Source organism: Tyto alba, unplaced genomic scaffold, assembly GCF_018691265.1.
Source record: "Tyto alba isolate M040663 unplaced genomic scaffold, T.alba_DEE_v4.0 Super-Scaffold_45, whole genome shotgun sequence".
In the NCBI taxonomy this organism is placed as follows: Eukaryota; Metazoa; Chordata; class Aves; order Strigiformes; family Tytonidae; genus Tyto; species Tyto alba.
The window spans coordinates 9,768,118-9,785,506 of record NW_024881321.1 but is presented as its reverse complement, the minus strand read 5'-3'; the positions used below and the strand labels follow the sequence as shown (position 1 = coordinate 9,785,506).

The 17,389-nt window shown below is 35.3% G+C and overlaps 1 protein-coding gene across 1 annotated transcript in view; it reads left to right on the top strand.

Annotated features, from left to right (window-relative positions):
* The window catches only part of DIAPH3 (diaphanous related formin 3), a 247,165-nt gene that overhangs the window by 155,275 nt on the left and 74,501 nt on the right, over positions 1-17,389 (top strand). Inside the window, exons 23-25 of the mRNA XM_032993917.2 lie at positions 4-128; positions 8,229-8,393; positions 14,992-15,127. Coding sequence (XP_032849808.2) covers positions 4-128; positions 8,229-8,393; positions 14,992-15,127 — 426 coding nt within the window. The remainder of the gene's footprint in view (positions 1-3; positions 129-8,228; positions 8,394-14,991; positions 15,128-17,389) is intronic.

Sequence of the window (17,389 nt, the reverse complement as noted above, 5' to 3'; positions counted from 1 at the left end):
TAGTCTCAGCAGAAAATCTGGAGAAGAGCCTGAAGCATATGGAGAGGCAATTCCAACAGCTTGAGAAGGATTTGCAGACTTTTCCAGTTCCTGAAGATAAGCACGATAAATTTGTAGCAAAAATGTCAATATCCTTTGGTGTATTTTTTTTTTAAACCAAAACAAAACAGAAGTAATTTAATTGCATTACCTTAAACTTTAAATTTATTTGCATAACTTCTGTCTAGTCTGTAGCATTTGTTTTTGAAAAATATAACTTTTTTTCCCCTCAAAAACTAACTACATGAACAGTCCAGTTAAAGTATTCATATGTAGTGGATAGAATGAGGAGAAAAATGCTTACTGTCAGGTTTTACACTGTGTTTAATTTTGTTAACTTAGTGAAAAGCAGTTCAACACTTTAGTGTTAAATGATTTTTTATGTGAGAGTACCTTAGAAAAAGAGGTCTGTCATCCTGTGTTTGTTTTCTCATGTATGCATTACCACTGTGAATATTTTTGTACATGCAACCAGCTTTCTCTTATTTCAGAAATGAGATTCTTAACATGTGAAAACTGGTTTCTGGTCTTATTTTTGCCAAAATTACTTTCCTCACTATTTATTCCAAATCCTGCAGCCAACTTCGCTGCCTGCCTCTCTCATAAGAAAGCCTAGTGTCATGAAGATACTTAATTAAAGCCGAAAAAAACATTCTTTCACTTAAACCTCCCTACCAGATGATGGTTATATATGCTTGGCACTGAGACTAATCTGGAAGCAGAAATATCAGCAGATAGAAAGACAGGTTGAAATTTCCTCTGCAGGCACGGTTAGGTTATTACCTAGCTGGAAGACTACTTTGTTATGTACAAAGGCAGGAGGACTCAGGAGACAGTCCTCTTGATTAATCTCATACTATTAAATAAAAGATGGCAAGGGACCCTGAGGCTGAATGGATATACTGGTTCTTGCTGCATTAGGGCCAGTTTCCTCTTCAGTAGACTGGCTGCAACCAAAGTGTTTACAACTTAGCTTTAGGCCTTCTCTGGACTCTGTGGGTTATCGGTAACCTTTCAATGTTGCTACTAATTTTTTGTAAGGTCGGGTATTTTGCTGGTGAGTTTGTTCTGTTTGTTGTTGTTGCTGTTGCTGCCTTTTTTTTCAAGCTCAATGTGTTTTTGAGAGATATGTTGCAGCCCACCAGCATGGTGTCTCTATAGTATGAAACAAGTTTTGTCCCTGAAGAGGCCAATAGCATAATAGGAAAACTAGAAGAAGGGTCCTGAAGGCAAGAGATAAACTATTGTCTAGGAAGTTAGAGGAAAACATATCCATGATAACATTCTCAGAAATATTGCTAGAACTATACAAAGTCTGTGCTTGGTTAAGAAAATTATGAATAGTCTAGGAAGTTAGGAATGAGAACACTTATTAAGAAATAGAATCTATGAAAAAGGACAGACTCTTCTTAATCCAAAATAGTCATGATGCTGGCACTTAAAATACCTATAGCCTTTTGCATTTTTAAATTGAGAACTAGGGTTTGAAATAACAGATAATTTAGTATACAGCTTTCTTTGGAGATGTTGTTATAAAACTGCCATACCTATAAAACAGATATGAAAGAAATGATAATGAGAAAGAATGAGTGAAGAATACCCTGAAAAAATTAGCTTAACTTAAGGAGAGCATGGGAAAAGTAAGTTGAGAAACAAATATGTACTTCTATGCTAATATCAAACATCTAAAATAATAATAAAAAAAAAAAATTAGAATGCTTCATTTCCATTGTGTTACTGACATATTGGGCATTTCTGAAACTTGATGGCAGGAAGTGAGTGGAATACTGTCATATAAGTTTATAAATTGTATTTAAGACATAATAACTCACAGCTGTAGAGAAATTGTGTGAAAAGTTAAAATATAATAAAAGTCAAATGGGGTAAATAGGAAGACCTTGTCAATAAATACCATAACTTCTCTAGGGGTTGAAATTCCATCCCCATATATGAAGAGCATTAGTGCAGTTTACTGACCACTTATAAAGGATAGTGATCGTATTAGGAAATACATGTTGTCTTTTTCAGCCATCTCAAAAGCTGTAATCCTGACAGAGAAGACATAGATTGTCAATGTGTACCAAGAAGGTAAGCCATAGCCATATAGCTAAATTTGTTCTTTGCATCAGTTTTCTCTAGGGAGAACTTCAGTTGACCCCACTGTGCAATATTTTGAACAGAAGGATGATCTCAAATGAAGGAGACAGTAGAAGGTTTTTTTAAAGGAAAATGTAAAATAAATAGCAATAAATCCCCAGAAGTCACAGTGGTCACAAAAGACTTGAAAAGATTTTTAAATTAATTAAAATATAAACCTGTTGGACTACAGATTCTTACATGAACTGAGTTAGCTTAAGACACCAGATGAATCAAAGCTGAAAAGAAACACCTGAGTTTTTTAAAAGGTCTGAAAGGAGGATCTGCAAGTCTGGCTTCTCTGCCAGGAAAACTGATGAAGACTAAATAAGAACAGAACAAACATGAATATATAGGAGATATAATATAATGGGGGAGAGTCAGTGTAGGTTTTGTAACGATAAAATGTCACTCGCAGATCTATTACAGCATGCAGATAAAGGTAGGACAGTTGGTAGAGCATAACTGAATTTCCATGCACTTTTCTACAAGGTGTGTTAACAAAGGCTTCCAAGCAAAAAAAATTTTTAGGTCAGAAGTGGAATGATTATCTTTTTCTGCACTAACATTAAAACCAACCAACCAACCAACCAAAAAAAGACACAAAACCCAAAAACCAGAAAACAACCTCATGTCAAAAGAGATATATTGGCATATGCTGACAAAAGAGCAAGTGAACTTTGATGATTATAGAGTAATAGATTTGGAAGAAAAACCTTAGAACAATTGAGAGCAACTGCCATTAAGAGCAAGCAGAAAACATAAGTTGCTATAAAAGTCAGTAATACTCTTTTAACTTGAGCGCTTCCATCGCCCCATCTCACAAAGTGTACTGTATACCTACTGATGCGGCAGAGAACAGTGATAGTGATCGGCAGTAGGTAATAGTTTCCGCATAAGGGATGTTTTCATCGATTAGCACTCTGAAAGAGGACAATTTAAAAAGTTAGGAACGTATAGTAAAATACTTGTAATTTTGTATGTCATACAGGAGGAAACTTATGAACATATTCAGTGTCTCTTATAAATAAGCAGGGTTCATCCCATGTGAAATACTGTCCAGCAGGTTAAAACGAAACATTAATGAAAATGTTTTCTTATGCTACAGTTTAACTGTCTGTTGTATTTACTCTTAGGGTGTTGTAGAGGCTGAAAATGCAAATGAATTTCATATAAGGCTTAGAGTGTTAGCTAAAGATAGTACATCGGGAGCTATTAAACACAGTAGTCCGGAGGTAGCTTTAGCTCAGAAAAATCACTAACATGCAGGCTGCTAGAAACTAAATACTAGTTAAATTATCATGCTATACTTGCCAAGTTTCCTTCTTGTTTTCCCTAATCACTGTGCATTGACTGCTGTCAGAAACAGGTGAGATGAATATTTGGTCTTACTCAGAATAAATCAGTACAGGTAAAACCAGCCATACTACATATTTCTTTGTATGAGACTATTCAAATACAGTAAATATTATGAACAGTAATAGTTTGTCCTCACCTATTACCTCTCCTAGCAGACAGGCATTCATTTCAAAACAGTAAAGTTGTATAGTTTTCCAGAAATGTCTGTGAACACAATGATTAAAGAAACTCACTTTTAGAAAAACAGGAACTTCAATAAATTACGAAGCAAAAAAAGGTTTGATGTAAAGGTTAGATAATCCTGCACAGCATGATGAAGCCTGGACCTGTCTTTACTTTTTTTCCTATGATAAGGAAAGCTGAATGATGTTGATGTCTTGAAAAGCATGCAGCTCATAAAAAGAGACCAGCAGGAAATCTGAAAAAGGAAGGATGGTGCTTTGTTGGAAATAATTTTTCATCCTGAGTACAATTAGACTCTATGGACAAGCATGCTATTATATCCTGTCACTAAATATCGCAACCCAAAGGCCCCCGATGAACTGATTAGCATTCTTGTTTCTCACGGAAGTCAGATATATGCACAGTTGGTGCACTCTTTTATTGACAAAGTCTATAATTATGAATATTTCTCCTATATATTACATTGTGCTAGTTTGTCAGTCATCTTATATGTGCTAGCTGAAAATAAATTATAGTTGTTATTGCTGTTCTTCTTTTTGCTTTAATTAGAAATGTCAAAGAATACTGAATAGATATTGATCTAGAGTATTAAATCCATTGAGTGAAATGTTCAATAAAAGACACAGTGAAGAAAATACACTTGTACATTCAAAATAAAAATGTACTATGTTTATGAAGAGAATTTAAATTGCATATTAAAAGCTTAGTTAAGTAATTTAATCAACATCCTCTTTATCAGTCCAGCTCGTATCTCATGATTTTCTAAGTAGTTGCTGAGAAACTCTTGACAAGTTCTGGCCTGCCACTGAATGTAGTGTTGATGGCTATTTTTACAGAAGCTGATGGAACTAATACTCGAGAGACAATGAGTTGGTTGCTGCCTTTCAGATAGGAACAGAGTCCTTTCTTTTTGATTAGTTCTCTATTCCTCTTTCCTTGTCGTTTAAGTTGATTTGTTGACATTACAAAAAGGGAAGAAAGGAACAGCACTTACCCGAGTCAGAGCCTGATTCAAGTAAGGTAGAGAAACCCATTTCAGCTGCAAGGAAGAGACTGCATGCTGCCTTTAAACTGTCAGTTACTTAATTGGCTTCAGTTTGAACTTCCCTCTGTGCAACATAAACAAACTGAAGTCTGTAAGATGGCCTTGCATCCTAAGGACTTTAGAAGACTACAGGACCTGAGCTTGTTTGATAAAAGAAGATTGTATGTTGCTATTTTGGAGAGGATCAAGATGTTGACTCTGTGGCCAAGTAATGAGATAGGCCTTTGGAAAACAGTGTAAATTTAATGTAAATATATAATTCCTTTATAGATGTTTTAAGTATCTGGTCTGGACTTCAGGCATGTATTATAGACACTGGATGCAGTAGTTCTGTGTGATACAAATACATGGAAGTGTGTTTAATTATTATAACTTAGAGATAAGTAGGAGTGAGTTAGTCAAGGAAAAGGTATTATTTGACAAATACTCTTCAGAAGGTAGTAATTTAAAAATCTAAACGTTTCTATGTTTTTTGAACTATTATATTCAGATATAGAATTTTACTGTTGAAGCTTGCTATATGTATATAAAAGGAAGTCTATGACGTGTTTTTCAGACAATTTCAACTATTTTCCCAATAATTTGATGTGGGAAATCCTCAACAGAGCCCTACAACATTCATACCCTTTGGTCTTCGTAGACAATAATTTGTTGAAATGCTGGTTTGAAGTGACCTCAAAGTCTTTTTTCACCAGTATTCAAAAAGTTTGCCTTGTTTTTATGGAGACTGTTGCTGGCTAGTGTAGTGGCAGTCTCACTTCCATTTTGAAGATTCTGCTAAAATACATTCAGCATCTATGCACCTGTTCTTCTTTTGTTCTTATGCAGAATAATATTGTTTTTCCAATTGTCTACACTTAATATGTAGGTTACTTTGCGAAAAAATCACAAGTGGCGAATATTGAGTCTTTTAAAGGAAATGTGTGGTACGGTTTAACATCATTCATTATTTGTTCTAGGGTAACACCTGCTTTTATTTAACTTGATACTGTGCATTATATTAGCATTTTATATACCACAGTATAATAAAATCAGTATAAACTTCAGACAGGAAATTCACTATGAAAAGAAGTGCCATGAATATGCAAGACCAAACATACAGCAGTTAGAAATTTTGCCACAGATATTACTTGTCTTAGCCCTGCATTGCTTTCCTGTTCCATTAGTGAGCAGAATGATGATCTGTAGTCCCGTAGGTCCAAAAAGGCAGTCCATGAAGTGAAGCCACTTCAGAAAAAGTTAACAAATACCTAACTTCTTGATTTCCTTTTCCTCCCACATGTGTTGCATCTCTGATGTACTTCTGTCTTCATTCATCCAAAGCCAATGAATTGTGTAGCTGATAATGCATATATATCAACCTGTTCATAATAATTACAGTTGGGATTGGTATACTCAGTAGTATTCCCTGTTGTCTGCACTTTAGCTAGTGCTGGCTAACAAAAACCATATTTAAGGAAAAAAGGAAGAGAACTTATTAAAAATACCTAAATTGAAGCGCAGTCTCAGTAGAATGCCAAGAGCTTAGGGTATCCCATAATGCAAAAGATGGAAAATAAAAATCTCAGGATTCATCATGTATGGCATTGAAATACTGGATAGTAAAACATCTTTCCAGAGTGCTGTATTTTGAATTTAAAATTGTGTATCACATATTCAAGGGGAGTCTGTTTTAACAGTATAAACTAAGCAGCCTATATGGACTCTATTTACATAGCTGTAACTTTAGCTGTCTTGCAGAATATCACAGAAATTTCATCTCTCACCTTCCCACCCCCCCAGATTTCCTTTTCAGGAGTATATTTTAACTTTTTTTTTTTTTTTTTTCTCAGGTTTTTTTCTTCCTGGAAAACTGAAGAAAGTTACTGGAATGTTTGATGTATGGCAGTTATACATAGTGACAACAAAACAAATTTACCTAATGTTCATTTACCCTTCCATTCTGTGGAAATAAACAGCCTCATAATTGCAAAAAATAGCGTAGTGTTCCCTGGGTTCTGTTAATGATCTAAGAATCACAAATAATAAGTATTCTAAATTGTAGGATCAAAAATAAATGGGATGTAGAAATGCTTGTTTCTACATATATTTATAAGCTAATAGCCATCATACTGACTAATTTGAATGTTGTGAAAGTGCATTATTTCTGCTTTCGTGCATGTGTCTGAGAACATTATTGTATGACTTTCTGGCATGGATTCTAAATCACAAAAAGAAAACCATTAACTCCTTACTTGTTATTTTAAAAGCAACGTTAACAAACCAGAAGGACATTTAATAGTGAAATTCAAATGGGATTCAGCCTCTAAACAAAGCTAAAAGAATGCATCATAAAAAACCTGAAGAGTGAAAGCAGTCACTCGGCAATAAATTGTTACCGTGTATTTAAAACAGCATGGTGGACAAAAATTCTATTTGTCTAGATTTTAATGCACTTGATTAAAAACCCTGTGCTTCATAAAATAAAGGGACCATAGTGTATATATCTGTAGTCTAAAGTATACAAAGTCTAAAGTATACAAATAAATTCTCTTTTGCAATAGTTGGGCAATTGAGAATAAAGATAGAATTGCCATTTCTTGTCTTTTGTAGTCTTTCCTGCAGGAGGAAAATAATGGAACATAAATATTTGTTTAGCTACCATTCCATTAAACACTTTATGAAGTTGTCCTACATAAGGAAATGACTACACACAATATTTCTTCTTTGAGCTTCTTTGACACACTATATTATCAAAAGTCTTGAATAAACTTAGAGGGTTTATTTCATTTATGTTGTGCAGTATTTAGGTGCTGTTTATAAATTGTGTCTTGTAGAAGTAGTTCTATTGTTTTCACCTCTAATTTAATTAAGTTGTATTGACCTTGCAGATAGCCTTAGAAAAAGCATAAATATCTGATGCAGCCACCAGGAACAGAAATTAATGCATTGCTACAACAGCATTTTAAAAAAAAGCTGTCAAGATAAATTTTTTAATCTTCCATGGTTTTTACTTTTAATACTGTTGTATATTAATTTTTACTCTAATTTTAGTAGGAACTATACTATTTCTTGTCATATTAAAGTATTCAAGTTAGTTATTGGTATCTGTACTTAAATTCCATGTAAATTGTAATTTTTATACCTAAACCTTTAGTTTCAATCAGGAGACAGTATTACTAAATAAACTACATAGGTGCTTGAAGTTAAATAAGTCCCATACATTTCATGTCAAACAAAATTATATGCTAATGCAATAATCTTCAAATTTGAAGTGGTTGAGAAAATTTGATGAAAGCACCCTGATGTATTTATAGGCCTAATATGCACGGTAAATACTAGGAAACATATATGACATGGAAGGAATTATTTTGATACTCATTTAATGCAAATGAAAAATTTCTATGAAATACAGGTCAATGTTAAGTAAAAACAGTGGGTTTGACTGGATTCACTGAGTATTATTACAGCCTTAACAGCAACATACAGCTTTCTGGTTCATGCCAAAGAAGATTTCCAGAAACTTTCACGGATGCATGAGAACATGGAAAAACTCTATCAGAACGTGATGGGATATTATGCCATTGATATGAAGAAAGTTTCAGTGGAAGAGTTTTTAACAGACTTAAACAACTTCAGGACAATGTTCATGGTACAGTCTGTTTACTTTATGCCTAATGTTTCTTGGAATTATTTTTGTAATCTTTCAGTTACTAAAAAACCTAAAAATTTTCTTCCTCCTCAAATGGTATCTGATACTTATATCAGAAATTGTACTTCGCACATCATAATTTCTTAGGATGTCTTAAGGACAATGGAGTTTTGAATTATTTGGATTATTTTTTGCTGAAAGAATTGGAAATTCCTAATAACAATTAATGTAATTTAAAACTGAGCTTGTATAACCTGAAGGGGAAAAACTTGAAACTCTACCTTTTTTTAAATACAGTTGCATTTTCTGTTTAAAGGATACTTTTTATTTACTTAAAAATAAATATTCTAACAATTATACTGTATAATGCATGCTCCTCCCATGCAAAATCCAGAACCAAGATTTTATTTTGTTTAATTTTTAATTTGCCTGCAGCACTTGATCAGTGTCAATCTTTGCATCTGTAAACAGGTTCTCTGCTGTGGAAACCCAGAACTTCTTATCCTAGCTTAAAAAAACAGCCTATTTTCCTCAAACTCGGTCTGTTTCTAAGGACCTCTAATTTTTGTTACAAGAGATTGTCTAGGATTTTAGGTTTTCTGCATTTGAAATGCTTACTTTCTTAATTTCCCTTTAAAAAGGATGATCTTTGGGGGGAAGGGGCTAAGAATTTTTTTTTTTATTATTTTAAATATTGGAATTATATTTGAGAAACAGACATTATTCTGATACAGGTTATTGTTGGGTAGCTCCTTTTGTATAGAGATCAGAACAGTTATAACCATAATTCAGACTCACTGTTCGTTAGCAGAGCTTCACCTTAGAGTCATCTAAAATAGTCACAGATGTGGAAGTTAGCTCTGTCCTTGTATCACAGGGCATCATCTGCATTATATACACAAACGTTTGCACATACTAGCTCATCATAAAAGCCTGAGCTATTTTTGAAATTAATTTTATTTTTCTTTAGGCATTTTTTTGAGTAAGACCCTTCTGAAAAATGAGGTAGAAATTTCTCACCAGGGTATTTCTTTGTATGTTTGGAACTGATTATATATTAATATAGACAGTCTTGGGAAATTTTAAGATAATCAGATATTCTCCAAAATATTGCAGGTTCTTTTACCATTGTCAATGTAATTCTTCTGGAAGAAAGATGATTAACTTGATGAAAAACTTCAACATATGTAATCAAGACTGGTATATTCATCAATTCAAAATAACCAAACAACTTTTGGAAAGCTGATGGCTATATAAGTTCAAAATACTTTTGTAGAGCTCTTTAGGATTAGTGGGGGTTACTATTTTTGTGATTTATAACTACATTCAGATTGGTAAAGTTAAGGGGGGCAGGGATAGGTGGTTGATTTTGTGTAGGGTTTGTAGTTGGGTTTTGTTGCTTTTTTTTTAAGCTTTCTTTGAAAAAATAGTTTTTACTCTTGAATTCTGGGCCCTTGCCTGGTAAGTAACTTTTTCTGAATGAAGAAATGGAAGAATAAAAAGGTAGGTCCCCAATTGTGTATGAATGTATTAATTTGGATAACATGGAAAAGGTGACTTGCGTTGCATCTGGCTACCTATGATTACATAGTTTAACTTACTGCCTATGCTAATGCAAGAATGTTATCTGAGCATGATCTTTGTGGCAAAATCTGGAGCAGCGATCCAATTCATGTCTATTGATCTGTAAAAATATTCAATTAGTCATTTTACCATCTATTCTTCATTGCAGCCTGATGATTATCGTTACACTTATTTAAGTTGCTTGCATGTTTCCCAGTCTTGTTTGGTTTTGCATGGTTGGTTATTTTTTTAATGATTTCAGACCTGTCTGACGGTGTAGATAGGGAAAAATACTTATTTTGTAGATATTGAGAAAAGGCTTGAAATTCCTATGTCCATCTATTTTGAGGAAAGTGCTTAAAATGGAATCCATATTTAGCAAACATATTGGAACATGTGAAGCCTCTGCTACTTCAGAGTTTAACAACTAAAAATCTAGAAGTCACAGTCTTCAGTCAGAATACTTTTGCTTGGCACATTACGTATGCCAGATTTTTCAATGTGGGCATTGATTATGTTTTCCTAACTTGATCGGTGCCTAATTTAAAACTCAGGAGTCTGATTTCAAAATTCCTAAATTTTATTAAATAGTTGTATTACTTTAATTTCTGATGTTTAAACTACAACTCCCATTTAGATGTTGTAGGACACGAATTCTAAATGCTTAGGTTCATCTTAAATTGGAGACTCAAAGAAGTGGTTGTGCTTTACATTAATTTCCCCATATTTCTTTTCTGTATTTGTAAAATTAGCACTAAGCCCTGCTTCACAGCAGTGTTATAAAGATAGATTAATTAATGCTTTGAAACAGTTAGATATTATTGATGAGCTTGATAGAAGAAACCTTGAGGAAAATTAATAATTCTGTCTTGCAGAGCACAGTTTGAAGGCTATTTTAAAAAGGTGTGTGGATAAGGCATGAAACCCCTTATCATTCAATTATACTAAACAAAATATTGAGTAGCTACTCAGTTTTGAGACTTTTTGGAAAAGATTTTTGAGATTCCTAGCATCAGACATGTAAGGTCTGATGTTCAGAATTGTTTAGCATTGGTCTTGACTACTGACAGAAACTGACAGTGGCTGGCATCCTAGAAGACTTAGCTCAAAAGACTTTTAAATTTAGTGCTGAAAAATCATTGGATTCTCAAAAAGTCCAAAACTAAAACACTGCTAAAGTCCCTACTAGGTGTGGAAAAGTGAAATTCAGTCATCCTTGCTGTCAGGCAAGTTGATAATTTACATACAGTCCTTGCCACCTTACAATTTTATTTTATTTTTTTTTTTTTTTTGTTCTCAATTAATGAAAATGTTTAAAATGTTTTAAAAAACATGTTTAAATCTGGGGCCACAGACTTCATGTTCATAGCTAACTTTGGACTGCGCTTTGTACTTCAGTGTTGTTTGGTGGATTTGACAGCTATTATTCACACTCTGTGAGCACCAAATCTAGGGCATGGTCAGTTGTCCAGATCCAAAAAATGAGTAAAGCATCTTACCTTCAGTGCTTTAACTCCTGAAGTTAAATTCCAACTACAGTCAGTGGAACATCTTAGGTATCAGACCTTATTCTGTGCTTTCACAGCATCAGAGGTACTGCTAACAGGTTAATTCCTTTCTTTGGAAGGACAGCTTTCTGAAACAAGATGAAGCAATTGTAGTATTTCCTCTTCTTGTGTTTGTCTAATGGTTATAATTTTTCTGCAGTTGTAGGAGAGAGAGGGATGAGGCTGTGAGTGAACAACTCTTATGTCCAAGACAGAATGCTAATTATAGGACTATAGAAACACTTTTCTTCTATCAACACTAGGTTACCCTGCAGCAGAAACATGACTTAAACAATCAGAAGAAGAGTAACCAAATAAAAGTTTGTTCCTAGACTTTAGAGTATTTTTCTTTTATATTGTGCAAATACATGAATTAAAATTAGAAATGATCCTGGAAAGCTCAAGAGAGAACCCAAGAATGCCTCCATCTTGGAAACCCTAGACTGGCAGAGTACACAAAAAGCATGTACTTTGGCATTTCTTCTGAAAGTAACTTTGTGTATTGTGTCATATGCTGAATACAATGCTGCTCATATATAGCAGATGTGGTCAGACCATGTATAATTTTTTAGGCCTTTTGAGCAAAGAAGTGTTAAGACTTTGAAATGCAAACAGGGTGAGAGACAAATATGTGTTCATCTCAGTCAAGTTTGTGAAAATTCTTGGTATAAATGCTTTGCAGAGCTTTAGACACTTATGGTTTGTGTTGAAAACATGCAAAACATGTAGGATAGGATTTGGGTCTAGGACATAGGCCTCTAAACATTGGCATTTGTATGTGAGCTTAAGCATTTAATCTTGTGTTCTTGTCAAGGGAGATGCATACTCAGTACAGTTAGTGGAATTTGGAGAGTTGTCTACTGGGTGTCTGAAAGGAGACCTAACAACGGAAGTGCCTAGTTTCCTGGAGAAGTGTCTTAAATGGTATCCAAGACATCATCAGCCTGAAATTTTAAGTTATGACACAGAATTTATGGAAGACCAGTGTCCTACTAGAGAAAGGCTATAGGCAAGGTGTGATACTCCAAAGCATCCAATTTGCACTGAATATGAAGGTATGAGCTACTAAATTGAGCCCAGTTGGTCAGTGTGTTTAGAAACGAATAGACACCTACTTCTGGAGGACTGCAGTCTGAGGCTGAGTCCTACTGGTATTACTGTGGGGGAAAAAGTAGATACGAAGTAGAAATTTCCTTGTCACTCTGTTAGGAAATTCTGCCAGAATTGTGCTTGTACTTGAGTCCCATGTGAGTTTTGCCCAGTGGTTTATTTTACAGTCTGAAAATCAGCAAATAATTTGATAAAATTAATTCTATCCAGAATTTTAACATTTTGTAGTAGGCTTCTCCCTTCCTACCTCAATAGCAAGAAAATTGACAGAGGTGACTATGGAGAAGACACTATGGAAGTACAGTTTTGCTTTGTTTAAGAAGTCCATTTCATTGTAATTTTTCATGATTGAATGCTTATTCTTCTTCATTTATCAGACTAATGTGTGGGTTTTTTGTTTTTTTGGTTTTTTTTTTCGCTCCTTCCTTTGGTCACTATATTGCAATGATGCTGCAAATAGGACCTGTGCAAATATTGCTGTAATCCTTTCATGGTTTAAGCCTAGAGGGCAACTGAGCACCACGCAGCCGCTTGCTCACTCCTTCCCCTTCAGGAATGGGAAGGAGAAAATAAAGCAAAAGGCTCAGGGATTGTGACAAGGATAGGGAGGGATGACTCACCCATTACGGTCATAAGCAAAAGAGAGACTTGATTGGGGAAGAGAAAGAGCACCACCAATACCAGTTTACCAATCAGAGCAGGACAGTGAGAAATACAACCACATCTTAAAAAAACCTTCCTTCACCCCTCCCTTCTTCCCGGGCTTAGCTTTGCTCTCAATTTCTCTACCTCCTCCCTTCTATTGGCACAGGGGCGTGGGGTACGGGGGTTTCGGTCATCTCATTGCACACTGTGTCTACCGCTGCTTCCTCCTCGGGGGGGAGGACTCTTCACACTCTTCCTCTGCTCCAGCGTGAGTCCCTCCCATGGGCTGCAGTCCTCCCAGCAACAGACCGCTCCAGCACAGGCTTCCCTCAGAGCCCTGTCCTTCTTTGAGCCCAGCCACCTGCTCTGGCGTGGGGGTCCTCCATGGGCTGCAGGTGGGCATCTGACCGTGGACCTCCGTGGGCTGCAGGGGCACAGCCTGCCCTCTCACCACGGGCTGCAGGGGAGTCCCCGCTCCAGCGCAGCTCCCCCACTTCCTCATCCTGTCTTCCATGACCTCAGTGTTTGCATATGTATCTCCCTCTTCATCTCAGGTTCCCCTCCTTAAATACATTATCTCAGAGGCAGCCACCATCACTAATTGGCCCAGCCCTGGCCAGAGGCAGGTCCAACTTGGAACTGGGGAAGCTTCAAGAAACTTCTCACAGAAGCCACACCTGTAGCAGCACACACACACCCCCGCTACCAAAACCCTGCCACACAAACCCAACACAAATCCACATTCATCTGTGCTTTACAGTACTCTTCAGTCCATTCTTACATTTGTTTCTGAGTGCAGGCTAGACATTTTCCCATTAAAACCAACATGAGGCGTTAAGTATCCCTGCAAACACGCAGCCCCTGCCTCAGGCCTTGTGAAGATGTTAGCCATTTTGTAGGAGGGGACACTCTGATCTACTGTGAAGGACGAGGTTTTGTGTCTAACTGCATTCTGAAAAGAGAAACTTTCTACAGTGAAGAATAGGTGCATGACACTTTACATTTAATGCAAGCCACAGTAGAGCACTGAGAATTTACCAGTGTACATAACTAACACTAAAATAATAAAAAGGTAATCTTAAAATAGCTTTGTTAAAAGATTATTGAATGTGACACAGGTTTTTTTGCTTAATGTCTGAATATGCAAAATAATGATTTGAGAACTCTGAAACTCATAGTTCTGTTTTAGCTTCATTGGAAGCTTTGGAGTACTTGTTTGTAATTCAAAATAAACAATGTTGTACGGGTATTAACCAGAATGCAAGAATTTATAAACCCAGTGAATTAATGCATATGTGGATAAGAATAAGAAAAAAGCACAGCTGAGTCACCCCAGCAGCTTTGTTTTGCTTGGTATAGTGGCAGCATGAAAAAGCATAAATGTTGAAACTATTCTAGAAATACAATTAATAACATACTTACAGTTTTGTAAATCTAGGTGGCAGAGATATTTTGAGTTCTTTCTACATTAGCACATGTATTCTTAAGGGGTATTTCTTGCTGAATTTATAATCCCCATTTGGGGGCAATTAGTATGCTTTCAATGTATTTATTCTCAATTTCCATACTCTTCTGAATAAAATATACTAAGGATGTAATGTAAAATGTTTATTTGGCTTGATAATTTAAGGTTAGTTAGGAGATGTGATTTTAAAGATTTTTTTGTTGTTTTTAAAGTTCAGCTTTGTTTTTGCTAAGGCTTCATTTTTAATGGAACACTTTTTTTTTCATAGCAAGCAGTAAAGGAGAATATGAGAAGAAGGGAAGCAGAAGAAAAACAGAGGCGTGCTAAAATAGCTAAGGAGAAAGCAGAAAAAGAAAAACAAGAGAGGCAACAAAAGAAAAAACGCTTGCTAGAAATGAAAACAGGTAAGTAATGTAGAAAATGTGTTTTACCTAGCATTTTACTGGAAATAAAGCTGCTATTTTCTCATTATCTGAATGTGCTATGAGAAAAGACAGAATGAATGAATGATTCTCCCCAATTAAGGTTTACAGCAAAGAGGTTCTTAAATTTTGTTTTGTTAATGAGTTTCTCTAATTATGTGTTTTCCTCAAGCTATTTTAGAACTCATAATGCTCCTTTGTATTTTTCCATTAGAATATACTGAACCTGGTTTGACCAAATATAAGTTCATTTATGCTCAGAACCCCTTACGTTATTCGAGAACAGACATTTTCCAAATCACAAAGCCATGTTCTTTCTTTTAACTAAGGTTGCATATTCAGTTTTGTTCTTTTATGAGAATAAGCTCTTCCTAAACTATTCTAGATGTTTCTTTGAGTATGTCAATTGTTATTTCAGTCGGTCCCTATTGAAACACCTTAAAAGAAATCTCAGACATGCATTTTTAAAGTTACTTATTTATTCTGTGTTGTCTTTTGTACCAAAAAAGATGGCAGACACTGTGAGTTCTCTGTTACTAAAAAAGGTGTCTGATGATCCTCTATACTGCTATATTTTATCTCAGACTGAGCTTCTGGAATCCTTCAGAATGATACATGACTTACTCTGTAAATTATTGTGAGCTACTCTCATTTTTTCTTCCGCGCAGATCTTGTTATACAGTTCCCCACTCGAACCCTTTGGCATAAATCTGTCTCTTCCATGTTTCACTAATAGCCAGAGTAGGTGTGTTTAGTTTCAGAGATTCTTCAGACCACAAGTCTTTGATTTATTTTCATAAGAACATCCATGTTATGAGGTGTGAGACTAAAGCTTTCTCTTAAGAGTGGGAAACCAGGCAGGTCCCTTCTGAACACGGAATTTCTAATTCTTTAGAACTAAATTCAAGGCCCAATCAGGAAACTATCGGGATAATCTTTTTAAAGCTCATAGAAAATAGAGTAGGCTGCAGAAGACTAGAAAAGGGTAAAACTGGTATCTGTATTCAGGCATGGTTGGAAGTGTTTCAGAAAAGGTTAGATATTCTTCTCTCACACGTGTTGTATGTATGACTGATATTGCTTTGGATGGAAAACTGATAAGCACCTCTGAAGTCCTGTTCTTCATGTTCAGGCTTTCCAGAATACAGATGCCAATGTTACAGACTTCTGAGTCATATACCCGCACATGGATGTAGGCCTCTGGTAGTTAAACCTACTGCTTCAGCTACTGTAGTGGGGAACTGTGTACTTATCATCTACAGATCAGCTAGGTCATGGAGTAAATAGCTACTTTTTTGCTTAGTAGCTTGATTTTTTTATTAAATTGTATAAGTGTACAGAAAGAGTTTCTTGCTTTTGTTAGCAACCAGTTAAGATTCAGTCTTGAATGACTGATCTAAACAACAGCAGATAGGAAGGATGATGTTAAGATCACCTGAAGCTATAAATGTCTTGAGTCTGATATTCACTAAATTGTCCAGTGATGAGTTGGTTTTTGTTCTGCAGAGCTCCTTGTAAGGTTTCTTGTGCTTGTTTGCAACATCAATTTTAAAGTCTATTAGAAACCCCAAATCCTGGCAGTGGAAAGCACCTGTAGTAGATTTGTTTGTCAAGAAGGACAGAAACAACAGTATGAAAAGTGGAGGTTGTTTTTTAGTTTTCTTTTGGCAGTCTTATCAAAACTGTATTTACTAATTGGAGAAGCATAATGTTACTTTGATTCTGATGGAAGAGTAACATAGACATTCAAAACTACTTTTTTTCCTTTTTTTTTGCTCTTTTTTATCCTATCCATAAGTAGTTCATTGAAAGGCTGTTTTCTCACTAAGAATCTGTAAATCAGTCACAGAATGTTTACATTTGACCTGCTGACAGATTTCTAACCAGGTCCTCCGTCTGTCAAAATGTCATAATACTTTTACCTGGAGTGTGACTGTGTAGTAACTGATTTTTGTTGCATATCATTCTTTATATGGTGACTAGATCAGATATTGCATTTGTAGAAAAATTATGTCAATTATTGCTTGAATGAAGTAGCTGAAAACTCATTGTTGTCACCATCCCAGAAATTATTTCCTGAGACTCAAACAGGTGCATATTTGAAAAGATTAATGTACTAACTGGTTCTTCAAGATGTATTTTTGTTTCCTCAGTGAACAGATCATAATGTGCTCTACATTTCCACTCTTAGTTTTTCAGTAACATTCCTTTTTACCTGAAAAATAACTGAAGGTTAGGGATGAC